General features: G+C 41.1%; 2 protein-coding genes across 7 annotated transcripts; one reads left to right on the top strand and one right to left on the bottom strand.

Annotated features, from left to right (window-relative positions):
* The first annotated feature begins 762 nt into the window (after positions 1-762).
* On the top strand, positions 763-14,408 carry SRSF10 (serine and arginine rich splicing factor 10). Of its 6 annotated transcripts, XM_014460310.2 has the most exons (7): positions 763-954; positions 2,386-2,490; positions 6,744-6,847; positions 8,189-8,351; positions 8,582-8,635; positions 8,770-8,871; positions 12,064-14,408. In XM_014460310.2, the coding sequence occupies exons 1-7, from the start codon at positions 890-892 to the stop codon at positions 12,122-12,124; spliced, it is 654 nt and encodes a 217-aa protein (XP_014315796.1). In that variant the 5' UTR covers positions 763-889; the 3' UTR covers positions 12,125-14,408. The 6 variants fall into 6 exon arrangements, with proteins under 6 accessions (XP_014315796.1, XP_006094121.1, XP_006094119.1 ...); XM_006094059.3 differs by lacking the exon at positions 8,770-8,871 and having other exon boundaries at positions 8,585-8,635; XM_006094057.3 differs by having other exon boundaries at positions 8,585-8,635; positions 8,770-14,408.
* Positions 14,409-16,063: 1,655 nt separating this feature from the next.
* On the bottom strand, positions 16,064-19,782 carry PNRC2 (proline rich nuclear receptor coactivator 2). The gene is made up of 3 exons (XM_006094055.3): positions 19,603-19,782; positions 18,547-18,752; positions 16,064-18,069 (listed from the first exon to the last, which is right to left on the bottom strand). The coding sequence occupies exon 3, from the start codon at positions 18,049-18,051 to the stop codon at positions 17,635-17,637; it is 417 nt and encodes a 138-aa protein (XP_006094117.1). The 5' UTR covers positions 18,052-18,069; positions 18,547-18,752; positions 19,603-19,782; the 3' UTR covers positions 16,064-17,634.
* Between the last annotated feature and the right edge of the window lie 2,547 nt (positions 19,783-22,329).

Here is a 22,329-nt window from a genome sequence, read left to right as displayed (position 1 = left end):
CTTCCGTAAGTTGTCACACAGAGTTATGTAAATCCTTTGTAAAGGGGTTCTGAAACCGTAAAGTTGGAGAACGACTGAAATACAATACACTGTAGTTGACAACCGAGACTAAGATGTGAAGTTTGAGTTGCAACCAAAAGGTCGAGAATGCGTGAAAGCAGAAGGAAACAGCGTGGACAGTGGAGGAATTGGCCATGAAGGGTCTGGGCGAGGGGCAGCCTGGACAAGAGCCCTCGGGGAGTGCGCCCGGGGAGTGCAGAAAGCGAGGGAGACAGGCTCATTTCCTTCCAAGGACACACATACTCCCCTTTCACAACTCAATCGGAGAAGCTGTAAATTCTTCTCTTGCTGGTCAGTGATCTAATAAAAGCCACGCATAACTTGGACCACGCAGGAAATCGTATGATATGGAGGCCTCTCCGAATTATAATGTCTAAAACTCCGTTCAGTTAGTAATAACTGTAAAGTTCGGCATAGGGGTAAAAAGATATCTATATCTATACCTATATCTGCTTTCTGACATGGTGGAGGGGGCAGGGAGGAAAGGAATGTAAGGGCGGGAAAGAAGGCATTAAAGAAAGAAAACGCGCGCTGGGGGGAAGGGAGGAGGCGGCGCGAGCGGCCAATGAATGAGACCCTGGCTGCGGCACGTATCCCAGCCACCCGCATGCGCAGGCGCACGCCGAAAGATCTCGCGGGAAAGAACCGTCGCCAGTCCCGGCGCGGCGCCCAGGTAGGGGGTGGGGCAGTGGAGGCGGGAGTGAAGTCTCGCGATAAGAGGCAGTTGCCGTAGCGGAGCCCTCTGGCAGTGTGTGTGAGGATTCAGTGCTGGAGCTGTGGACGGTTTGTCGAGCCCGTTAGTGCTCCTGCCGAGACTCACGCTGTCGTCATGTCCCGCTACCTGCGTCCCCCAAACACGTCTCTGTTCGTAAGGAACGTGGCCGACGATACCCGGTAAGTCCAGGGAAGGGGCTCCAGGTCTACGCGAGGAGGCCGCAGGCGCTCGGGGAGGACCCTGGCGGCGGCGGCGCGCGGGGCCGGGGGAGGGGAGGGTCGAAGATGGCGGGTTTCAGGCCGGAACCAGGCCGCGCCGCCGGCCCTACCGCCGCGTGGGAGCGAGGGCGGCGCCCCCGGTCCTCCCGGGCCGCGCGGGCCGCGTGGCGTGGTTTCAGCCCCCCTCCCCCTCCCCCTCGGTGGTTCGGGGCCCCTTTCTCCTGGCTTCCTCGCCTGCTTCCACCCCCTGCCGCGGCCAACATCCGCTCCCCATTGAAGTTCACATTCTTTGAGGTGCACGCCCCCCTCGGCCAGGGATCTTTTTCTTTTTCTTTTTTTTATTAAAAAAATTTTGCGGCGAAATAACTGATCGGGGGAGGGGAGTGAGGCGAAGCATTTGATACCCCTTTTTTTGTTTTTATATTTGTGGTATTTAATATGGAGACCTTTAAAGAAAAGGAATATTGTTGAGATTTGGAACATCACATTTTTTCAGTTAAACGGTACGAGCTCGTTCTTCCCATTTCCCGGAAATACTGGTCGCCCTTGGAGAACGGGGCTTTAAAGAGCCTCTACCGGGAGGACGCTGATTACTAAATTGGATTAGTCCAGAACCTGCCTTTGTTCTCACAATTCCCTTAATTGCTTGGAGTTGCCGTTAGAATTTTTTGAAAGAGATCTTATCACAAAATGAGAGTTTATATTTCACAAATAATCCCTCTACTCTTCCCCCCCCCCCAATAAAATATTTTTGCTATCTTTGTGTAATCTACATTTTTCTGTCCTGATTTTAAGTAGGGAAAGTAAGCAGTAGTGATTAGCGTTCTAGAAAAACTTCCCCTTTGTCATTTGACATTTTTAAGGAGTTATATGTATTTGTAACATTACTTTCGAACTGTTTAACATGTCGCTAAAATTTTAGGGTGAATATGTGTGTTTGGCATTATTCAGAGTGTAGAGTTGACCTAAAACTGTTAAACACGTTAGCAGTACCTACATACAACCTAATGCTACTATGCCTTTTGTGAAAAATGAAGGCTGTGGATAAACAATAGAGATAAATTGTGGTCAAGTACCCTTAAATGTCTGTTTTCCTGGTATTGTAAAACAGTAAGGATTTTGTCATAAACTCCATTTTTTATCTTCCTAAATCTTGGATTCCAGCCTCCCTTTATCAGAAAGATACATTGCCTCTATGTATCTTTTTTGTATGTTCTTAAAATTGGCTCTTAATATTGAGATTTAGAAAGCTTGTCTGTTTCAGGTCACCCAGGGACACAGACAGTCCTTTTCATTAACTGAGATATTTAAAAAAGATAACCTGTTTCTTACGAAGAAAGTCTTTTTAAGGAAGTGAACATAAAAATTTGGGGTCTTTTTATGATGTTTTAGGTCTGAAGATTTACGACGTGAATTTGGTCGTTATGGTCCTATAGTTGATGTGTATGTTCCACTTGATTTCTACACTCGCCGTCCAAGAGGATTTGCTTATGTTCAATATCCTTTCTTCAGATGGCTGATTAGTGAGGGGTGTTGAAGTTTGAAATTCAAGTTTATGTAAGAGGTAACATCTAAAAAGTAGTTTACTTTTGTCCTTTAATAAATGTCTATGTCTTCCCATTTTTAAAAATTAATTCTAACTCACATTGCTCTGTTTAAGTTAATACAAAATAGTAAGACATTTAAATTCCCCTGTGTGCTGCTGAAACTCAAATCAATGATTATAGCATGTGACTTAATTTGAATACACTCTGATTTCTACCACCTTTAATGTAAGTCAAATTAAAAGTTAATATGTTCTTGTGCTTAGCAATGAAAAGTTTGGTATTCTTGTTTGTTAATTTGAATCACTTGATCGAAACAAATTGTATAACAATGAGGTAAACTCTTTAATATTGTCCCCTAATTTGCTGTCCTCTGTTGTTACCTCAGAGAATGTAAAGCTGTACAGTTATGGCGACCCCAAAGAGAAAGCATGAAAGAACCTTTAGAGTAGAGTTCAACACTTAAGGCAAGTAGACAAGCCAAAGACCTCTTAAGGATCAGGCTTGAAGAGAAGGGAGAGTTTGGGAAAAGAAAAAGTAAAGAAAAGCTGGAAGAAGGACAAGCCTAATGGGAGACAAAGCCTCGCTTTATCTACAAAAGGGGGAAAAGGTTGTTTTTCAAAGTTAAAGATAAAGCCATCTGTCATATTTGGCCAAGCATCTCATGACAAGTCCTTCTGACAAGCACTTAAAGAGTTAAAGGTCAAGATGAAGTTGAATGATGGCCAAGATTAAAGGAATCATACCTGATGTATCCTACAGAACAACTATTTTCCTTTTTTTTTTCTTCCCTTCATGTTTTGTAAGCAGTTAATTTTCAAAATTATTCTGGTTTGGTCTAGGGACAAAACCTGTAACTTGATTTATGTGGGCCTTTGATGTTGTGATTGTGGTCTTATATAATGCACTTTCTTAGCTTTGCAAGTTAAAGTGTACCAGGATATAATGTTTTAAGCATACAATTTAGCATATTTCTGTTTTGGACCAGGTGGTCAGATGCCATAGGATGGTAGGCAGTGCCCTTTAGAGGAGTAGCATGAGGTTCTCTGGTCAATCTGACTCCACAGAGCCATGCTTATGCTTAAAAGAAGAGAGATGCATACACTGGGAACTACTTAGAAACGCTTCTGGTTGTATTGCAGGGTCAGATCTGTAGAAACTACCTGTTTATAGATTTTTAAGTGGCTGCTGTGGGGCACACACATCTTCCTAACTTCTGGAACTTGGGTCTGTTATTCCTGCTGACCATGCACTGCTTTAGCACTTACGATCGGTTGGCTCTGAATAGATTGGAAAAGGCCTTTGGAAATCATTCCCTGGCCCAGAGTTTCACAGTGACATTACTTCACTGAGATCATCTCTCTGAGACAGGTTTGGGCTGTGTACTTCAGGCTAGGGAAATTTATTTCTTATTGCTTAAGTTCAGTAAGTTTCTTGAAACTTAGCAGAGCCCTAGCTGGTTTGGTTCAGTGATAGAGTGTAGGCTTGTGGACTGAAGGGTCCCAGTTTTGATTCCGGATAAGGGCATATGCCTGAGTTGCAGGCTTGATCTGCAATGGGAGGGCATGCAGGAGGCAACTGATCAATGATTCTCATTGATGTTTCTATCTCTCCCTTCCTCTCTGAAATCAATCAATAAATAATGGAGAAAAATTATTTAAAAAGAAGAAACAGTGGAATCCTAGTGAGACTTAATGAGCAAATGTGGAAAGTTGCTACTCCCACAGGGCCAGTGATCAAGGACAGTTGTGGCAGTTTGTTGCAAAGCTGTATTACAAAGAGAATAAAAGATGTCTGATTTGACTTTTTTTTTTTTTTTTTTAAGTAGCAATGCGTTCTGGCTTACAATGTTGACCTGGTTTTAGAGTGGCCTGTGACCCAGGATCAGCAGTAGTTTGACTCAAGAGTATGTGATACTTGAGACAGAAAGAGTTGTCATCTAAAGAAAAATTGCCTTTTTTTTATATACACATACTAGAGGCCCAGTGCACGAAATTCATGCACTTGGGGAGAGTCCCTCAGCCTGGCCTGCTCCCTCTCGCAGTCCCAGAGCTCTAAGGGGATGTCTGACTGCCAGCTTAGGCCCACTCCCCACAGAGGCGGGAGAGGTTCCCGGTACTGACCACCAGAGGGCAGACACTCAACGTAGGGGAAGCTCCTACATTGAGCGTCTGCCCTCTGGTGGTCAGTGCACGTTATGGCAACTGGTTGTTCTGCCATTCGGTTGATTTGCATATTGGCCTTTATTATATAGGATAGTCTTTTCTATGCTCTTAAAGTAGTTTTTTTAAGAAGACTGAGTTGCAATTTCTCCATCTGTGTCATCGGCATGACATTTGGCTGCCCCTTCTGTGGCCACTTGCCTTCTCTTAAAGGTAAAGTAGAACCTTGCCATTTGTTCATCCAACCCAGGATTCTGGTTTTGAGGATAGCTAAAACGGATGATTTGGTCTCATTAATAATTTTTACACCTCTTGATCTAAGTCCCTTAAAAGTTTATTACATTCTGTTTCTTGAAGTAACAAATAAATTAGTATACCCATTAAGTGAACCTATTTCTTTTAATTATTTTAGAACCCAACTGCATTAACCTTGAAGGCTGATCTGTTACAGTATTAAATTCCCAATCAGTCTTTGTCTTGTCATATTGAAGGTCCTATGATTTTGGACTTGGGATAACCTCTCCCTCTACATTAACTCACATATAATGTCCTCAGGAAAGGGGAGCTGGGAACCCACATGGTCCTTAATTTATTTCAGAACAAAAAAAATAGGAAATCTAGTGAGGCCAACCTTTTAGTCTTTGGGAAAAAAGAATATCAGTGTCAGTCTTGAAGGGGGAGAGGGAGGGAAAGTGTGACTTGGAGTAGTTTTCACTCTGCTCTCAAAAATATCTCAAATTTAAGAAATAGAAAAATAGGCAAGTTTAAATCGTGCCTTAGGATAGAATGAAAATCCACACTCAAACCTAACAAGCTCCCTTTCCAAAGCTTTTACATCAAGTACTATTCTGAATATGTGCTTGGCTTCCATTAGAATGGTGGTTTTAGGAAAGGCACTAAATTTAGACAGAATAACTGAAAAGCCAAGAGTTTGTGGTATTGCTGACATTGAGAGAACAAGGCAACTTAGCCTCTGAGGTAAAAACCAGGGACCAAGAGCCCAGTTGGCATGGCTCAGGGCTGAGCATCTACGTATGAACCAGGAAGTCATGGTTCAGTTCCTAGTCAGGCATACGCCCGGGTTGCAGGCTCCATCCCCAATGTGGGGTGTGCAAGAGGCAGCCTATGAAAGGTGCTCATCATTGATGTGTCTCTCCCTCTCCCTTCCTTTCTGAAATTAATAAAAATATATTAAAAAACAAAATGGGGACCAAGAGTTCCTGCTTTATGTTGCTAGGTAATATCAAAATTCTCAGGTTAAAGGTAGTCCCAAACTCACTTCTTGGTTGGATGCTGAGTTAGTATCATTGATGTTATGGCTTTTCAGTCCAGGAATCTTTATAGAAATGGTCAGTTATTTCTTGAGAGCATGCGTGTCTGTGCATGGCTGTAATACACGTTTGGTACAGTGATATCTTGAGTATTGCTTGATTCTGTTTTGATTACATTATTGCAAGTGGCTAGTTACCATTCTTCCCTGTGTGGTATAAAGGAAGACTACTACGTTAAGCAATAGTGTTAGATATGTTTGAGAAAAAACAGCAAAATTTAAGGTTAATGCTTTCCTCTCGTAGGTGAGGTATATTCATTCTGCTTGCTTACACAAGAACTATTGGCATTTTCTTTTTTTCATTTGAAATAAAAATAGGAAAAACAGTTTTGGTTTTATTTTTTAAGGGATTTTTGTTTTAACATACAACAGAACTGACACTTGTTTTTCTTTTTGTCTTATTTTGTAAAGTTAATTCTTAAAACAGGAAAGTTTTTTGATAGGATTATTTGGTTATTTCAGCTATAATTTATTTCAATAATAGTTTGACTATTTTTTCACATGTGTTTTCAATTGTATGCCTTGGAAATTCACAAGTGCTTTAATATTGTGAAGTATTTATAGCTGATTCAGCCAGCTAGTGAGGGGTCTGATAGATGTTCTAAAGCAATAATGAGAGATTAATAATTTTGTGAATTTTTCAAGATTTTCCAAGTGAACTTTCACTCATTATCAAAGTTCGCAAAATTTCCCAAGCCCCTTAACATTTAGCACATTTGAAGATGTTCGTGATGCCGAAGATGCTTTACATAATTTGGACCGAAAATGGATTTGTGGTCGCCAAATTGAAATACAGTTTGCACAGGGAGATCGGAAGAGTAAGTACCCTTATGCCTGATACGTTTATAAAGCATCATTTGAAAAGATAGAACAGTGATTCTCAACCTTCCTAATGCCGCGACCCTTTAATACAGTTCCTCATGTTGTGGTGACCCCCAATTTCATTGTTACAAATTGAACATAATTAAAGCATAGTGATTAATCACAAAAACTATGTGATTATATATGTATTTTCCGATGGTCTTAGACGACCCCTGTGAAAGGGTCGTTCGACCCCCAAAGGGGTCGCGACCCACGGGTTGAGAACCGCTGAGATAGAATATCTTCAATACTTTGTTTCCTCATATTTTTAGATGTATTACAAAGTTTTACGGTAGACATAAGGTAATGTAGAGATAGGAATGCCTGAATTATGTTTGGACTCTTAAGTACATTGATGCTATCAGCTGTGGCGTGTTTAATATACTGGGAGTGAAATTGAAGGATAAAATTCAGAAAATTTTGGGTCTCTTGAGCTATTTTTCTTCCTTATAAAACATAATTGGGTGATTACGTGAGTGAATATAGCTATGAATTAGACTGGGAAAGGCTATATAGATTAAAACTAGAATAGATTTTATATTAGTGGTTTTTATTAGTATGCATATGTTAACTGCTAATGGAGGCAGGAGTACAGGCTTTGAAATCAAGATAGACCTGGGTTTGAATTCTGTCTCAACCATTGATACCTTGGACAAGATATAAAAATATAGTGATTAAAATAGCTGATGAAGAGAGGAGTGCTTAGGTAAACATAAGCTATTGGTAATATCTAGGTCTTGGGTCGGATGATGGGTTCCTGGGTGTTCACTATGTTATTTATGCATACATACACACATATGTAAAATACCTGCTTCTTAGAATTGAATGAGGTAACATAAATATTGAGGGCTGTCTAGGGGTGTGGGTGTGTCTAAGGCATTCAGTAAATGTTAGCTCTCATGCTTTTCTTTGTTGTGGCCTCTTAAAATTGTATGACAATATATTACTGCCTTTTTAAAAATATTTTTTAAATTGATTTTGGAGGAAGGGAGGGAGAGAGGGAAACATCAATGATAGAAAATCATTGATGGGCTGCCTCCTGCACGCCCCCTACTGGGAATGGAGCCTACAACCTGGGACCCTTCAGCCCACAGGCCAATGCTCTATCCACTGAGCCAAACCGGCTAGGGCTATTACTGCATTTTGACACACATTGTTCATAGGTTACCAGTAAGTATTTTATCATTGTTAATTGTATTCTTAATGAATGAAAGTCAGGGTGCGATGATTCCAAAATAGCATTTAGTTCAAAAGTCATTTATATATTTCTAAGTATTTCTGTTCTGTGTATTTCATAGCTCCAAATCAGATGAAAGCCAAGGAAGGGAGGAATGTATACAGTTCTTCACGTTATGATGATTATGACAGATACAGGCGTTCTAGAAGCCGAAGTTATGAAAGAAGGAGATCAAGAAGTCGGTCCTTTGATTACAACTATAGAAGATCCTATAGTCCTAGAAAGTAAGTGTGATGTAGCACAGTGATCTATCAAGAAAGATTTATGTTTGTTAGCTTTAAATTTTAAAAAATTTTTGTGTACTTTTAATTATATACATTGTATGCTTTGTTGAGACTAAAAATATTTTAGTGTTTCATTTTAAAAATTTTATGGTTCACTTTTTTAATTAGAAACTTTATAAGACTGTAAATAGACATTTGTCACTGTTTGCTTTTTCTGGTGTACTTTTTAGCAGTAGACCGACCGGAAGACCACGGCGTAGCAGAAGCCATTCCGACAATGATAGGTAAATAACTTTGCTTTGAAAGAGACTTATACATTTTTTCAATTTCAGAGTGAACTTTTGCTCTAAAAATAATAAATTTGATTAATATAGAATCTAATTTTTACTCTAATTGTATCTCTCCTCTGTTTTGAAAGATTCAAACACCGAAATCGATCTTTTTCAAGATCTAAATCCAATTCAAGATCACGGTCCAAGTCCCAGCCCAAGAAAGAAATGAAGGCTAAATCACGTTCTAGGTCTGCATCTCACACCAAAACTAGAGGCACCTCTAAAACAGATTCCAAAACACATTATAAGTCTGGCTCAAGATATGAAAAGGAACCAAGGAAAAAAGAACCACCTAGATCCAAATCTCAGTCAAGATCACAGTCTAGGTCTAGGTCAAAATCTAGATCAAGGTCTTGGACTAGTCCCAAGTCCAGTGGCCACTGATAGTATAAACCATGATATTTTTAGGCATGTATCATTCATTTACTCATAGTTTGGTTTACTTAAATTATCAGGAATACAATGTTGCAATGATGCTTACAAAACATTTGTCAGTTTTCCCTGTACCAGGCAATGGTTATAATTAAAGTGATATGCTGTTGAGAAGCCACTCTTAAGAGTCCAGTTTGTTTAATGTTATGGGCAGCTACCAATTTGTGGTGTCTCTGTATATTTTTGTAAAGATTCTCATTTTTTATGCTTGAAGTATTGGTGAAAAGATGTTGGTTGACCATAATTTGCAACATTGTCTTATTAAAAATAAACTCTTATATCCATATTTGGTAGACCTGTTAACCTAGAAATATAGCTTGCTAATAAGATAGAATGATACAAAAGTGAAGTTGTAGCCACAGTACACTGAGTGATCAGACACATTTAGGTTCAGGGTGGACCTTTTTGTCTTGTTAAGATGTCTAGGCCCGTGAAAATAGTTAATTTATGACACAGTGTGGAGTAGTTCTTTTCTTAACCCCACCTTCTTAGGGAATGATGCAACGGGTTAAGTAGCATTTCCAGGGAGATTGAGTTTTTATTGAAACATGGAGCCTTCACTGCTTTTTTTCTGGTTTCTAAGAAGATTTGAAATATACAAACATCAGAAAAATTCACCTTAAAATTTGAACAGGTCAATGATGACAAATTTGAGGTGGAAATGATGCTGTTATGTAGTTAAGTTACTCTAAACTTGAAAGAACATTGTTGACCATAATAGCTTAGTTTTTGCTGCTGTTAAAAGCAAGTAAATTGTTTCACCGGAAGTTTGTGTACATAGTGTAAAAGAACTGAATTTTGATGCTTATAGCACTAGGTGTATGTGCATTTGTATCAAAATTTGCCTACCTCTTTATGAAGGAGGCTTGTTCTTCACATCTGTTTATTTAATGTGAGGCAAATTGAAAGACAACACTCCCATTCTAGGTGATTCTGTGGTGCCATGAAAAAGAACTGACTTTAAGTACAAGTCACATCTTTGAGTCTTTGATTATTGATGTAGTACCTGACTAAAAATGAGGAAAAAATTCCCTTAACCATTTATAATTTCTAGCATTTCTCTGAGAGATCGTTTTAGGGACAATAAAAGTTACTTGATGTGTCCACTCTCATTTCAGAATAAAAGCTAGCATCTTTAAAATTTTTAGATTGCTTGCTTGCCAGGTTATAAGAAATATTGTGGGAAAACGACTCCTTTTAGAGGATTGCTTTTTTCAATTTTGCTTTTAGTAATCTAGGCCTTGCCTGTAAAGAACAAAAGGTGGTTTTTAAATACTGTTTGTGGAATGTGTTTAAAGGGTTGATTCTAGAACCTTTGTATATTTGATAGTATTTCTAACTCATTTCTTTACTGTTTTGCAGTTAATGTTCATGTTCTGCTATGCAATCATTTATATGCACGTTTCTTTAATTTTTTAGATTTTCCTGGATGTATAGTTTAAACAACAAAAAGTCTATTTAAAACTGTAGCAGTAGTTTGCAGTTCTAGCAAAGAGGAAAGTTGTGGGGTTAAACTGTATTTTCTTTCTTATAGAAGCTTCTAAAAAGGTATTTTTATATGTTCTTTTTAACTAATATTGTGTACAACCTTTAAAACATCAATGTTTGGATCAAAATAAGACCCAGTTTATTTTCTGCTTGCTGTAAATGAAGCAAACATGCTATAATAAAAACAAAAATGAAGGAAATAATGATTAACTGGAATTATTATAGTTTTTAATGAGATCCTAAAATAACAATGGAAACAATCTTTTGTAGATTGAGGAATAGTTTTAATCAGTGTTGCTCTAGGCACAACTAACTTTTATTTTGGAAATGAATAGAACTTACCAGTAAGGTACATCTTTTACATGGTACTTAAAAATTCCTTAGGTAATGTCAAAGCCCCTTGGGTTAAATAACTTAGAGGTTATTAGTAGTGTTAAGATATGCATTAAAGTGAAATTTGGTCAGCTAATTATAAGTTTAATTGGGTAGACCAATAATTCTGCTCTCCCCAGTTCTAAACAAGATATGTTAGATCTTGTTTATGGCATGGTTTAAAATGCTTTTGCATTGAATTTGATGAGCAATTAATACATGGTAACTATTTTGGGGAGCTGGTTTAGATGTTTGAATTCCAGCTACTAAATAATGGCAACAATTATAGCTGATAGTTATTGAGTATTTATGATGTGCCAGACACTGTTCTATAAGTTTTTTATGTGTTAGCTCCTTTACTCTTCACAAAACCCTATTAGAAAGATACTTTTATTTTCCCCATATCACAGATAAGGAAATTGAGGCACAAAGACAGGGCCAGATTATTGAGTCCAGACCTGGTCCTCATGGTTGGATGGTTATTTTTTTGTTTGTTTTCTTTTTTTAATGGACTACAATTTGAGAAAAGTAGATTGAGGATATGATTCTCAGTCTCTCTAGAATTAAAAGACCTTATATTTTCATTTTTTTACTTGTGTCTCTTATTTTTAGACTCATGTATGTTATTTCTGAAATAAGGTATCTAACAGCTTCAAAAGGACTATATTATAGTTGAACCCATGATAGTTAGGATCCTACTGATACTGATGAGGATCCTTACACAGTGCTTTAATTTTGGGATACATACTTGAGTTACACAATTACTGAGTACCTACTGTGTGTCTGGCACTGTGCTTAATATATTAAAACATCAAGACTCAAGTGAGGGATGACACTTCACCTCCCTTTTTACATTTTGTTTTAAGCCAAATAAGCAAGAAGAGAAATGACAGATAATGCCTCAGTGAGAAAGAAAAGGTGTGCTACATAGTGTATGAGCTATTAAGGTATAACCCTGGGAACTATTGTACTATTCTCTTGAAAATCTGGCCCAGTAAGCTGCTACTCCAGTTCAACTAACAAAATCCTGTGTACCACAGAGAAGAATACAGAAAACCAAACTGACAAACATCCTTCTTTTATTTAAGACCAAACTGCAGCTGGAATTCCCAGTACAGTTCTGCTTACTGCACTTCAAGAAAGATCTGAGAAAGCGGAAAGAGAACCAAAGAAGGGCAGTTCAAGCGACCAAAGGGTGGGTGGAAGGTGCTGCAGTATGAATACTGTGTGAATATTTTGACTCTGGTCTGAAAAGATAAAAGAATGTTATTGAAACTACATGGAATAATTGAAGTCCCTTCAAGTTTGAAAGTAAGCATTTTAGGACAAATAAAAGGAAATTCACCTTTGTACTTGTGGAAACTAATCCCTAAATCTGAATAGGTTTATATTGATTCATGGATAACAGGTCCATAATAAATTACTGGAAACTAGGATGTCTGAATATCACGGTAGACAGCCTTAAGTCTCCTACAGTGCTTCTTTTGGTCTGTCTGAAACTAAATTGGGTGAGAAAAGGCATGGTCCAATATAAACTTTTTCTTGGTTATCTCTTAAAGTCAGATACGTTTTTGCTATTGGCAAATATTGACTTTGTTCCAGTGCCAGTGTTTTACTGTTTAATGGTTTGCTTTGTTGGCATCTGAGTTTATTTACCTGTATGCCATGTGCAGTTTACATCTTCCTTAAACACTATTCCCAGGTAAATTCTAATTATAATACTTGACATCCAGTTAAGAGGTTCCACATCTCACCTCTTTCTTAGCATATTCAGCAAACATTTACTGAGCCCTTACTATAAGCAAAAATTGTATTGGATAATTGGGAGGAAAATAGATTTAAAATTCACTTATTCAATAAAGGTGTGAGCACAATCTAGTGACTAACATTACAGTATGGCCTCATTGTTTTGAGGTGTATTGTTTGACAATATTTTACACCATTATCCTAATGTAATTATAAAACCCAGTATACTATCAAAGATAAGTAATTTTGTGGTTACCTGCCATTAAAAAGTATCTGGTATTTTTGTTTGCATCCCGTTAATACAAATAATGAAAAAATGATGTTTTGATCTGTAATAAACTGATTTATTGTGCAGTGACTGTAATATACTAGAATTATATTAAATTGTTAACTGACTCCTCAAACACACATTAGGAAATAATCCCCCCAAAAGTATTTCATTTTGCATTAGATACAAGTACACTGGGTGCTATAATTAGATTATTTTGAGGCAGACAGCTGTTATCCCAACTGATTTAGTATGTTCTGTAACTGAAAATGTTCGCCAAGTTATACTTTTTAGTGATTGACATGTACATTTTGTAGGGGACATGTTCTGTGTATAGTGAATAAATAACTTTTATAGTATCACAAAATGTTTTGGATTCCTTAGTTCCTTACTAGGGTATGAGGGCTATTTGCCTATATATTGATTCCATCACTCCTATTTTTGTCATGTTTCTGCCACATTTAAACTTAAAATTATTCATCTAAGAATATGGATTTGTAAAGATTTCGAAAATGTAGCAGAATACACATATTAAGGGGAGGTATGAACTGGAGGTTAATGTATGTTTTTCAATCCTGAACTGGAGGTTATTTTTCTTGTTAATTTTGAACTTGGCTAAGATACATAGAAAATGGCAGATTAGAGTCCATGATTTTTCATTTAGTTCATCTTTGTCACAGTTTTGCACTGCACTTTTTTTTTTTCCAAATGGGCAGTTTTTTTTATAGCTTAAACTTTTAAGGGAATCTAAGGTTCACTGAGAGGGGAGATTTAATAGATTTATAAGATAGGTTTAATTGCAAAAAGTATTTTGTGACTCTTCTTAATGGAAGAGGTTAAATGTAACCCAAGCTCTCACAGCTGTTGTGACACACTTTTTCCAGGCTGGTTTCCCAAATTTCATTATATTGCATTTTGATCATATTCTCGTTTACAAAATCCCTGAGATATTTTGAAATAGGGGAGCTGTGACTTGGGACAACAGAGTAGGGTAGCTCAGGAATAATCTAATGGCATTCTGCCAGGAGGTCTATTAAAGCCTTTAGGAATCCCAGGAAATAAACTGTTTTCATTGATAAATGAAGTAAAAGCAACCTTTTTGTCTTCATTCAACTATTGGCATCTCTAAGATGGAAAGGTTCTTTGGAAAGGTTCTTCTTTCTAGGGTTTTCATCCTCTGCCCCTTCTTCCAACATTGTTAATGTTTAGTGCTTTATGTTTATGTACTCCTAACCTTTGTTTCACCCTTATATTAAAGATGGGATTTTTTGTTGTTGTTTGGAATAAAAAGCAAGGCATGTAAATTCATTTCATTGATAATTGCTAGCGTAGTTTGTTAAGTAAAAGGCCTATGTGAAGTTTTTTTGGATCACATCTCTGAATTCTAGAGAGAAATAAACTGGTCTAGGAGCCAAAAAATATTGGGGCTTTCTTGTGTGTGTAAGGTTTTAAGGAGTTACACTGTCCTTGTTTTACAAAGTAATTGCCTATGAGAAAGCAATTAAACACTAGAAAACTTGCCCAAGACCCTTCCGTTTCTTTCCACTTTGTGCTTGCTTTTGGGAAGAGAACTTAACCAGAATTTAAATGTAAGGATAAGTTATGAACTCAAATTCCAGGTACTAGTCCAGCCGTGGGCAAATTACGGCCCGCGGGCCGGATCCGGCCCGTTTGAAATGAATAAAACTAAAAAAAAAAGACCGTACCCTTTTATGTAATGATGTTTACTATAAGTATATTTTGGTTTCCTCAAGTACAGTGATTATTTTATACCTTTCTAAGGTATGTGATGTTGATACTCACCTTTTATTTAGGTTATCTTGGCTGTTAAAACTTTCCCCCACCCTCAATCCTCTATCATTCCAATCATAAATGTCTTAACACTTTTATTTATGAGAAAGGGAGAAACATCAGCTGCCTCCAACTGGGGATCCAGCCCACAACTAGGGCATGTGCTGTGCTGTGCGCCCTGACTCAGAATCTGGGTGATATTTCAGCACGGGACAACAATCAAGCCATGCCAGCCAAGGCAGGGCGCTATACTTTGAAATTATGGGGTGACATTGGTTAACAAAATTACAGGTGTCAGGTATATAGTTCTACAATACATCCCCTGAATATGTATTTTTTTCTTTTTAAATATATTTTTTTATTTTAGAGAGAGAGGGGAAAGAAACGGTTCAGCTGCCTCCTGCACACCTCCTACTGGGGATCAAGTTAGCAACCTCTTGGTGCATGGGTTGCTGCTCAACCACAAACACACTGGCCAGGCCACGCCCTGTGTATTGTATTGTGTTTACCACCCAATTTACTGTATTTAAATATATGCAAATCAAACTATCAAAGACACCTGTGCTGAGAATTGCTCAATGTCCTAAAAAACCAAAAAAACAAACAAACCTTGGCAATCCTTTGGTGTTATTCAAAGAAATGACACTAGGTATAATGGAGGAGGGCAGTAATGGAGACTCAAATGTTAATTACCTACAAATCAGTTATTTCCCAGTTTGTATGAGAATATAGCCTTGCCATGCTAGTGTAGAATTTAAAGGATCATCAACAAATACTGAAACAGAAGAGGTCTCGTTCATTTTAGGAATTCTTGTGCTAATTTTTTTTCTATAAACCTAAATCACCTTAGAACGTAGACTAGGAGGAAATGTAATTAAACCTGTTTTACTCAATAGCAAATTCAGAAGCTTTATTTTGCCTGCAGCCTTTTGCTGTTAGTCTTGAGCAGGGGTCCTCAAACTTTTTAAACGGGGGGGGGGGCAGTTCACTGTCCCTCAGACCGTTGGAGGGCCGGACTATAGTATAAAAAAAAACTATGAACAAATTCCTATGCACACAGCGGCAGCAAAAACACCCGGCGGGCCGGATAAATGTTTTCGGTGGGTCGCATGTGGCCAGTGGGCTGCAGTTTGAGGACCCCTGGTCTTGAGTGGTGGGAGGAGGGGGATGTCTCAAGTAATTAAAACCGTACCTGATCTTCAGCTGGGTTAATTATGTGCACTCTAAGAATAAGTAGTAGGCAGTCATAGCAATATTTTATATAAAGTAAAAAAGGTACTGGGTAGAAAAAGCAGCTTTATTTTTAATTTTGTGTTTCAAATTCATATATGCACATTTAAGTACAACATAAACTTGCCTTTAGGATATAATTATGAGTTATAATTATGAGTTGGGCAACATTAGCTCACCTTAATTTATTTGGAGAAATATAACTTGGTCATTCTGCCTGAAAATATCAAAAAAAAAAAGCTGCCAAATTAGAAAGTAGGGCACTGACAATCAAATTATTTTAATGTTTTTATTGATTTTAGAGAGGGAAACATCGATCGGCCACCTCCTGTCCACTCTCCACTGGGATCACCCAGAATCTTACTGGTGACCACCTGGTCTGTGGTCAATGCTCAACCACTGAGCCACACCAGCTGGGCTACAATCAGAATTTTAATTGATCTTCACACATTTTTAATTTACTATTTGGTTAACATCCTTAGCATTTATTTTTAAAGTAGGTCAAACATGTTATCAAGATATTATGCAATAAGTCATGTTTTGTGTAAGTGGTCCCCGGGTTGCTCTTAATGGTGACAAAACACTGGCATGATTAAATATACTTGTATCATAGGTTAAAAATATTCAAAGCCAATATGAATTTTTAAGGTTGGATAGACCTTTAGCAAGTTTATCTTTGGGCTTAAGAGTAACAATTAAAATAGTCTCATACTGCATTTCACATCTTTTACAAATAGGAAGTGTTTTAGCAGCTTTAAAACCTTTTGTTATATAAAACAGTGACACTATGATTTACTTTGAAATATAGTTTACAACCAGATCAATTATACATACACTGGCACTTTAGCACAAGGTCAAACTTTATTTTGGACCTTTAAAATTAGGCCATAGTGTAAAAAAGAGTCCATGGTCTTACATTAGTGAATTCAATACTAAAAATACTCTTATTTTTGTTAAGATGAATGGTAAAACTTTACATATGCTACAAGTATATTACATGTATTTACATGGCTCTTTCTTTCCTAGGTACTTTCACATAATACAACTCCCTACTTTAAGCAAGCTTTGCAGGGATGATTTGAGGCCAATCACTATCAGAATAGCCTATGCAGTGCTATAATACAAAAATGTTATTTTAAAAAAGTTACTCTGTGACCACCAAATAACTTTCTATAAAAAATGGTTTGGGCACATTTGTTGCAGTCAGCTATCCACTGCATATAATGGGGCCAATGGAGGATACGGTCTCATTCCAAATAGCTCCTACTGCCCCTTCCACATTCACCACCATTCAGTTTAATCAGTACTTTACCCCAACAAGCAAGAGTTTAAAAAGTTGATTCCTTTAACATTCTCCAAATCTAATCTTGAGTAGTTTTGCTTAAAAGTTACTCAATTGAGAACACTTGATATAAGTACAATTATCAGTAACTTAGTTATTTTAAGTGGCACTGATACTACCATTACATCACAGTGCACAGCAACACAAAACAAGATGAAGTCTATTTTCTACAATAATTAACGGGGTTTAACAGATTAATTACTGAGTATTGAATTTGGTATGAAACAATTGTCAACTACCCTTAAATATTACTCAGTTTAAACATTAGTACTTTATCTTATTTTATACCTGTACCTTAAGTAAGGTTTTAAGTTGAAATGTCATTATTTCCTTATCAGAAGGATTAAAGGAAACAGGAACCCAGTGGCTTGGTGGCTTAGGAAGCACACTTGGTGATGGCGGCTCACTAAATTTGGCTCCAGCATAGTTCTGATTCGTTTGAGACTTAAAAAGCAAGCTGGGACTTGATAAGTTGGAGTTCCAATTTTGATTATTTGGAAAGTTTTTGTTCTTCCCCCCATTTTGCATGGCCTGCCATGCAGCTGCTGGTGTGTTATAAGTATGTCCTCTTTCTTTTTTCTTATGAACCATCTTCATCTGGGAATTTTGATCCTTGGTCTTCTGTCTATTAAGTTGTTGGTTCTTACTAACATTTCTAGATTGAGGGGCTGGAATGTTATACCTCTCTCCACCACCCATCTTCAGCTTCTTTGTCACCTGTAAGTGAATGGAAACAAAATAAGACTCCATTAAGAAAAACTCAAAACTTTAAGGAGCTTCTAGAGTATCAACTTGTTACTCCAGAAACCTTTGGGAAGACTAAAAAATGTGCTATTCAGCCCTGGCAGGATAGCTCAGTTGGTTAGAGCATCCAGATATGCCAAGGTTGCGTTCCATCCTTGGTCAGAGCATATTACAAGCAGCAGCCAATGAATGCATAAATAAATGGAAAAACAAATCTATGTTTTTCTCCCTTCCTCTCTTTCTCTAAAAATTAACTTAAAAAATTTTAAATGTGTTATTTAGCTGCTTTAACTTCATTAAATGTTCACACTGCACTATATGCAGTTATTACCTTTCTAAGAAAAATGACCGTACCCACAAATCTGAAAAATCCTCTACTTAAAAACAAGTGGTTTAAGGATGAGTCTACCATAAAATGTTTACCCCATCACAACGTGGATTTTTAAATACCTTTCAGTCTGCTTTTCAGATTGCAGGATTTCCACTGCCTGTCCTCTTCCTTGTTGCCAAGCCCAGGATAATAGATGCTGCTTTCTCTCAGATCCTCTCCTTTGTCTCAATGCAGAAGTTCTCATGGGCCAATCTGCGGAGTTCAGCCTAGGAGCTGAGGCCAACATCTGAGTCTCCTCAGCACACACGTTTGAGAGAAGTCTTAGCTAGAAAAGTAAAGTGACTTCATTAATTCAAATAAAAAACACAGGAGAAAAGGTGATCGTTTATAGTTACTACAGAAATAGCCGACCACTTCCTGAACTTAAAGGCAGGAAATCTGAAGATGGCTTGCTTTTCCCCGTAACTGTCATCACTGACGAACTCTCCATGAGAGACCCAGGCACCCCTTCCCAGGGAATGTGGGGCCCGGGCCCCGATAAGCTGTTCCTATCTTCTTCCCGGGAACTTTCCAGATTCTCAAACGGCTTATGTGACCACAACGTTGAGTCAAACTAAGGAAGCATTAGCCTTTACAGCCGTAACAAGAAATTAGCTTAAAATTCGTTTTCTAAAAAGATCGTGTTACTGAAGTCCCAAGAGAATTTGTCATCTCTCGACACATCGGTTTTCATGAGGCCTGTTTCCCAACATGTCTCATCACGCAGTTTCCTTTGGTTCTGAACTCAACCCCTCCCCGTTTTAAGTAAGTTTTCACACGCCAAGCCAGTTCCCGTCTTGAGCTATAAAAATGCCTCCCCACAGTCAATGTTAGACACTCAAGACTCCGTTTTCACGTGATACTCCAAGAAATGAGAAACGAAGGTATCAGTAAGCCCTCCTGAAAGGGTAAAAGGGCCTTAAATAAATTACGATCTCCTGGGCCTTGAGTCATCTACAACGCGAGCTTCTTCCGCCGGGCCTCCGCCTGTCTCCGCCGGGCCCGGGAACCCGGGAACCCGGGAACCTGGTCCTCCGGCGGCCCCCGCCCCGCCGGGCTCCCGGATCTCGCCTCCTTCCCCCAACAATGGGGAGCCCGGCCGCCAACATGGCCGCGCCCACGGCGCCGCCACTCACCGACTTCAAGCTCGGGACTGCGGCGGCGGCTCCTACGGGCAACGAGGCCCCCTCCCCTTCCAGGGAGAGACGAGGCACGGGACGGACACAGCCCACGAGCACCACGACCCAGCTGCTGGCCACCTCAGGGTCCCAACGACTTCCTCCTTCTGTCTCTACCAACAAAATGGAGGCTGCGGGGAGCGCAGGAGCGGCCGGAAGGCACGACGGCCAATCAAAACGCGCGGAGGCGGGGCCGGCCAATGAGGCGAGGGCCGCCGCCTGTTGCTAGGCGGCTCAGCGACGGCGGCGGTGGTTGTTGCCCAGGGTTTGAAATCCTCCCAGAGAGGAGCATGTCGGGAAGCACTGCGGGTCCCCGGGTGGCCTCTGCCCTCAGTCCTGGCGGATCGCGATGCCGGCGCCCCGACCCAAGAAGCCCGCTCCTCCGGCGCCTGGAGGGGGCCTCCGCCGCTCTGCCCGGCTCTCCCGCGGCCCTCAGGATCCGGGGCGGTGGCTGAGGGGCCATTGGGCTCGGCCGCCCGGGCCGCCCGTGTTTCACAGACGGGAGACCGCTTCCCGAGGCCGGGCTCCTGCCCGCGGCCCCTCGCACTCCGTCTCTCCGCGCCTCGCCAGCAAACCGCTGCTGCTCTCAGAACCTGCGGCTCCTCCTGCCCTCGCACCCGCCCTCGGCCTTCTTCCGAGCGGCCTCCGCCGTGAACGCCTTTCCTGCCGACAGGTGCCGACCAAGTCCATCGCCGCCTCTGGGTCCCCGCTGGGCCCCAACTTCCATTGGAGCCCTTCACCGAATCTGCCACACACACCCCCAGCCCTGGAGGGCACGGCTAGGCTTTATCTTGACGAGCACAGTGTAAGTGCACAAGATGAGCTTGTAGAAAGAATGGGGGCTTCCCGATTCCCCTTCCCGACCAACGTGCGAGTGAAAAGCGAGTGGATTATGCCAGCGAGGAGCAGGGTTAGGAAAAGGGCAACTTCTGTGGCTGGAGCGGGCGAGCCATCCAACGTGAGTGTTAAGAGAGAACACCAATGTCTACGAACACATGAACATTTTGTTACTGGAGTCCTAGATACTTTTTATAAGTTCCACATAATTCGTTTTTTAATCTTCAGTTTTTCGCTGCCATTATCCCTATTCCACGCCCACCCTCTCCCCCCACACACACTATGGTCTTCTGGCCCTGGGTCTTAAGTTTTCCTTTTTTAAAAAATGGATTTTTATTGATTTCAGAGAGAGAGAGAAATAAAAACATCAATGATGAGAGAATCATTGATTGGCTGCCTTCTGCATGCCCCCTACTGGGAATAGAGCTGCAACCAGGACAGGTGCCCTGATGGGGGAATCCAACCCACAGGTCCATGCTCAACCACTGAGCCACACCAGCCGGGCAGTCTAAAGTTTTCTTAAGAAAACTAAGCTACTGCATTTCTAAAAAGGAGTTTGTTAATCAAATTAATTTGGCAAAGTGTGTAAAAGAGATATTGTTGGGGTCCAACCCCAGCAGGTCCAGGGGTCCCCAAAGGTGTGGACGGAGTCAGTGAAGAAGAAATGACACGGAGACAGCGTTCAGTTGATCAGCAGCCTAGCCAGGTTCTCTAGTCAGGTTCTCCAGCCAGTTTCTGTCTTTATTCTCCTACTAGAGGCCCGGTGCACAAAAATTTGTGCACTGGAGGGGGGGGGGTCCCCCAGCTCGGCCTGTGCCCTCTCGCAGTCTGGGACCCCTCGGGAGATAACGACCTGCTGGCTTAGGCCTGCTCCCGGGTGGCAGAGGGCACGCCCAATCCCTAGGTGCAGCCTCTGGTCAGGCTCAGAGCAGGGCCGATTGGGGAGTTGGGGCGCTGCCCGTCATGCACAGAGCAGGGCGGATCGGGAGGTTGCGATGCCACCCTCAGTCACGCTCAGGGTAGGGCCGATTGGGGGGTTGGGGCACCGCCCCCTGTCACACTCAAGGCAGGGTTGATGGGGAGGTTGCGGTGCCACCCCCCTGTCACGCACAGAGCAGGGCCGATCAGGGGTTTGGGGAGCTCCCCCCTGTCACGCACAGAGCAGGGCCAATAGGGGAGTTGGGGCACCGCCCCCTGTCACACACAGAACAGGGCGGATCAAGGGGTTGGGGCGCTGCACCCTGTCACACTCAGGGCAGGGCCAATGGGGAGGTTATGGCTCTACCCTGTCACACACAGAGCAGGGCCCGTGGAGGGGGATTGGGGCTCCACCCTCTATCACCCACAGAGCAGGGCCGATCAGGGGGTTGGGGCGCTGCACCCTGTCACACTCAGGGGCAGGGCCGATGGAGAGGTTATGGCTCTACCCTGTCACACACACAGCAGGGCCGATCAGGGGGTTGGTGCGCTGCACCCTGTCAAACACAGAGCCGCAGGGAAATCAGGGGATTGGGGAGCTCCCCCCATCAGAACACAGAGCAGGGCTGAATCAGGGGGTTGGGGCGCCTTTCCCCTGTCACGAACAGAGCAGTGCGGATAAGGGAGGTTGTGGGCCCCGCCCCCCTTGTCAACACACACAGCCGCAGGGCGATCAGGGGGTTTGGGCGCTGCCCCCTGTCACCCTGATCCTGGGGCAGGGCCTCGCTGCTCCGCTGATCCGGGGCGGGAGCATATAACCCTTTTACTATTAGAAAGAGCCTTGGGGCATGGGTAGGGGACTGGGTTGGTTTTGCCCCTGAAGGGGGCCCTGGATCCAGGGGGGGGGGGGCCCCCACCTGGGGTGCCCTG

The sequence above is a fragment of the Myotis lucifugus genome, unplaced genomic scaffold, assembly GCF_000147115.1.
Source record: "Myotis lucifugus unplaced genomic scaffold, Myoluc2.0 scaffold_128, whole genome shotgun sequence".
Taxonomy (NCBI): Eukaryota; Metazoa; Chordata; class Mammalia; order Chiroptera; family Vespertilionidae; genus Myotis; species Myotis lucifugus.
The sequence above is the reverse complement of the archived record's forward strand: the minus strand, read 5'-3'. Positions and strand labels throughout refer to the sequence as shown.

Excerpts from the sequence above, each read along its gene's own strand:
- SRSF10 (XM_006094056.3), top strand. The coding sequence starts at position 890 with ATGTCCCGCTACCTGCGTCCCCCAAACACGTCTCTGTTCGTAAGGAAC. Across the intron at positions 2,491-6,743 it reads AGAGGATTTGCTTATGTTCA|ATTTGAAGATGTTCGTGATG; the intron begins ATATCCTTTCTT and ends AACATTTAGCAC. Across the intron at positions 8,352-8,581 it reads AGATCCTATAGTCCTAGAAA|CAGTAGACCGACCGGAAGAC; the intron begins GTAAGTGTGATG and ends TGTACTTTTTAG.
- PNRC2 (XM_006094055.3), bottom strand. The coding sequence starts at position 18,051 with ATGGGTGGTGGAGAGAGGTATAACATTCCAGCCCCTCAATCTAGAAAT.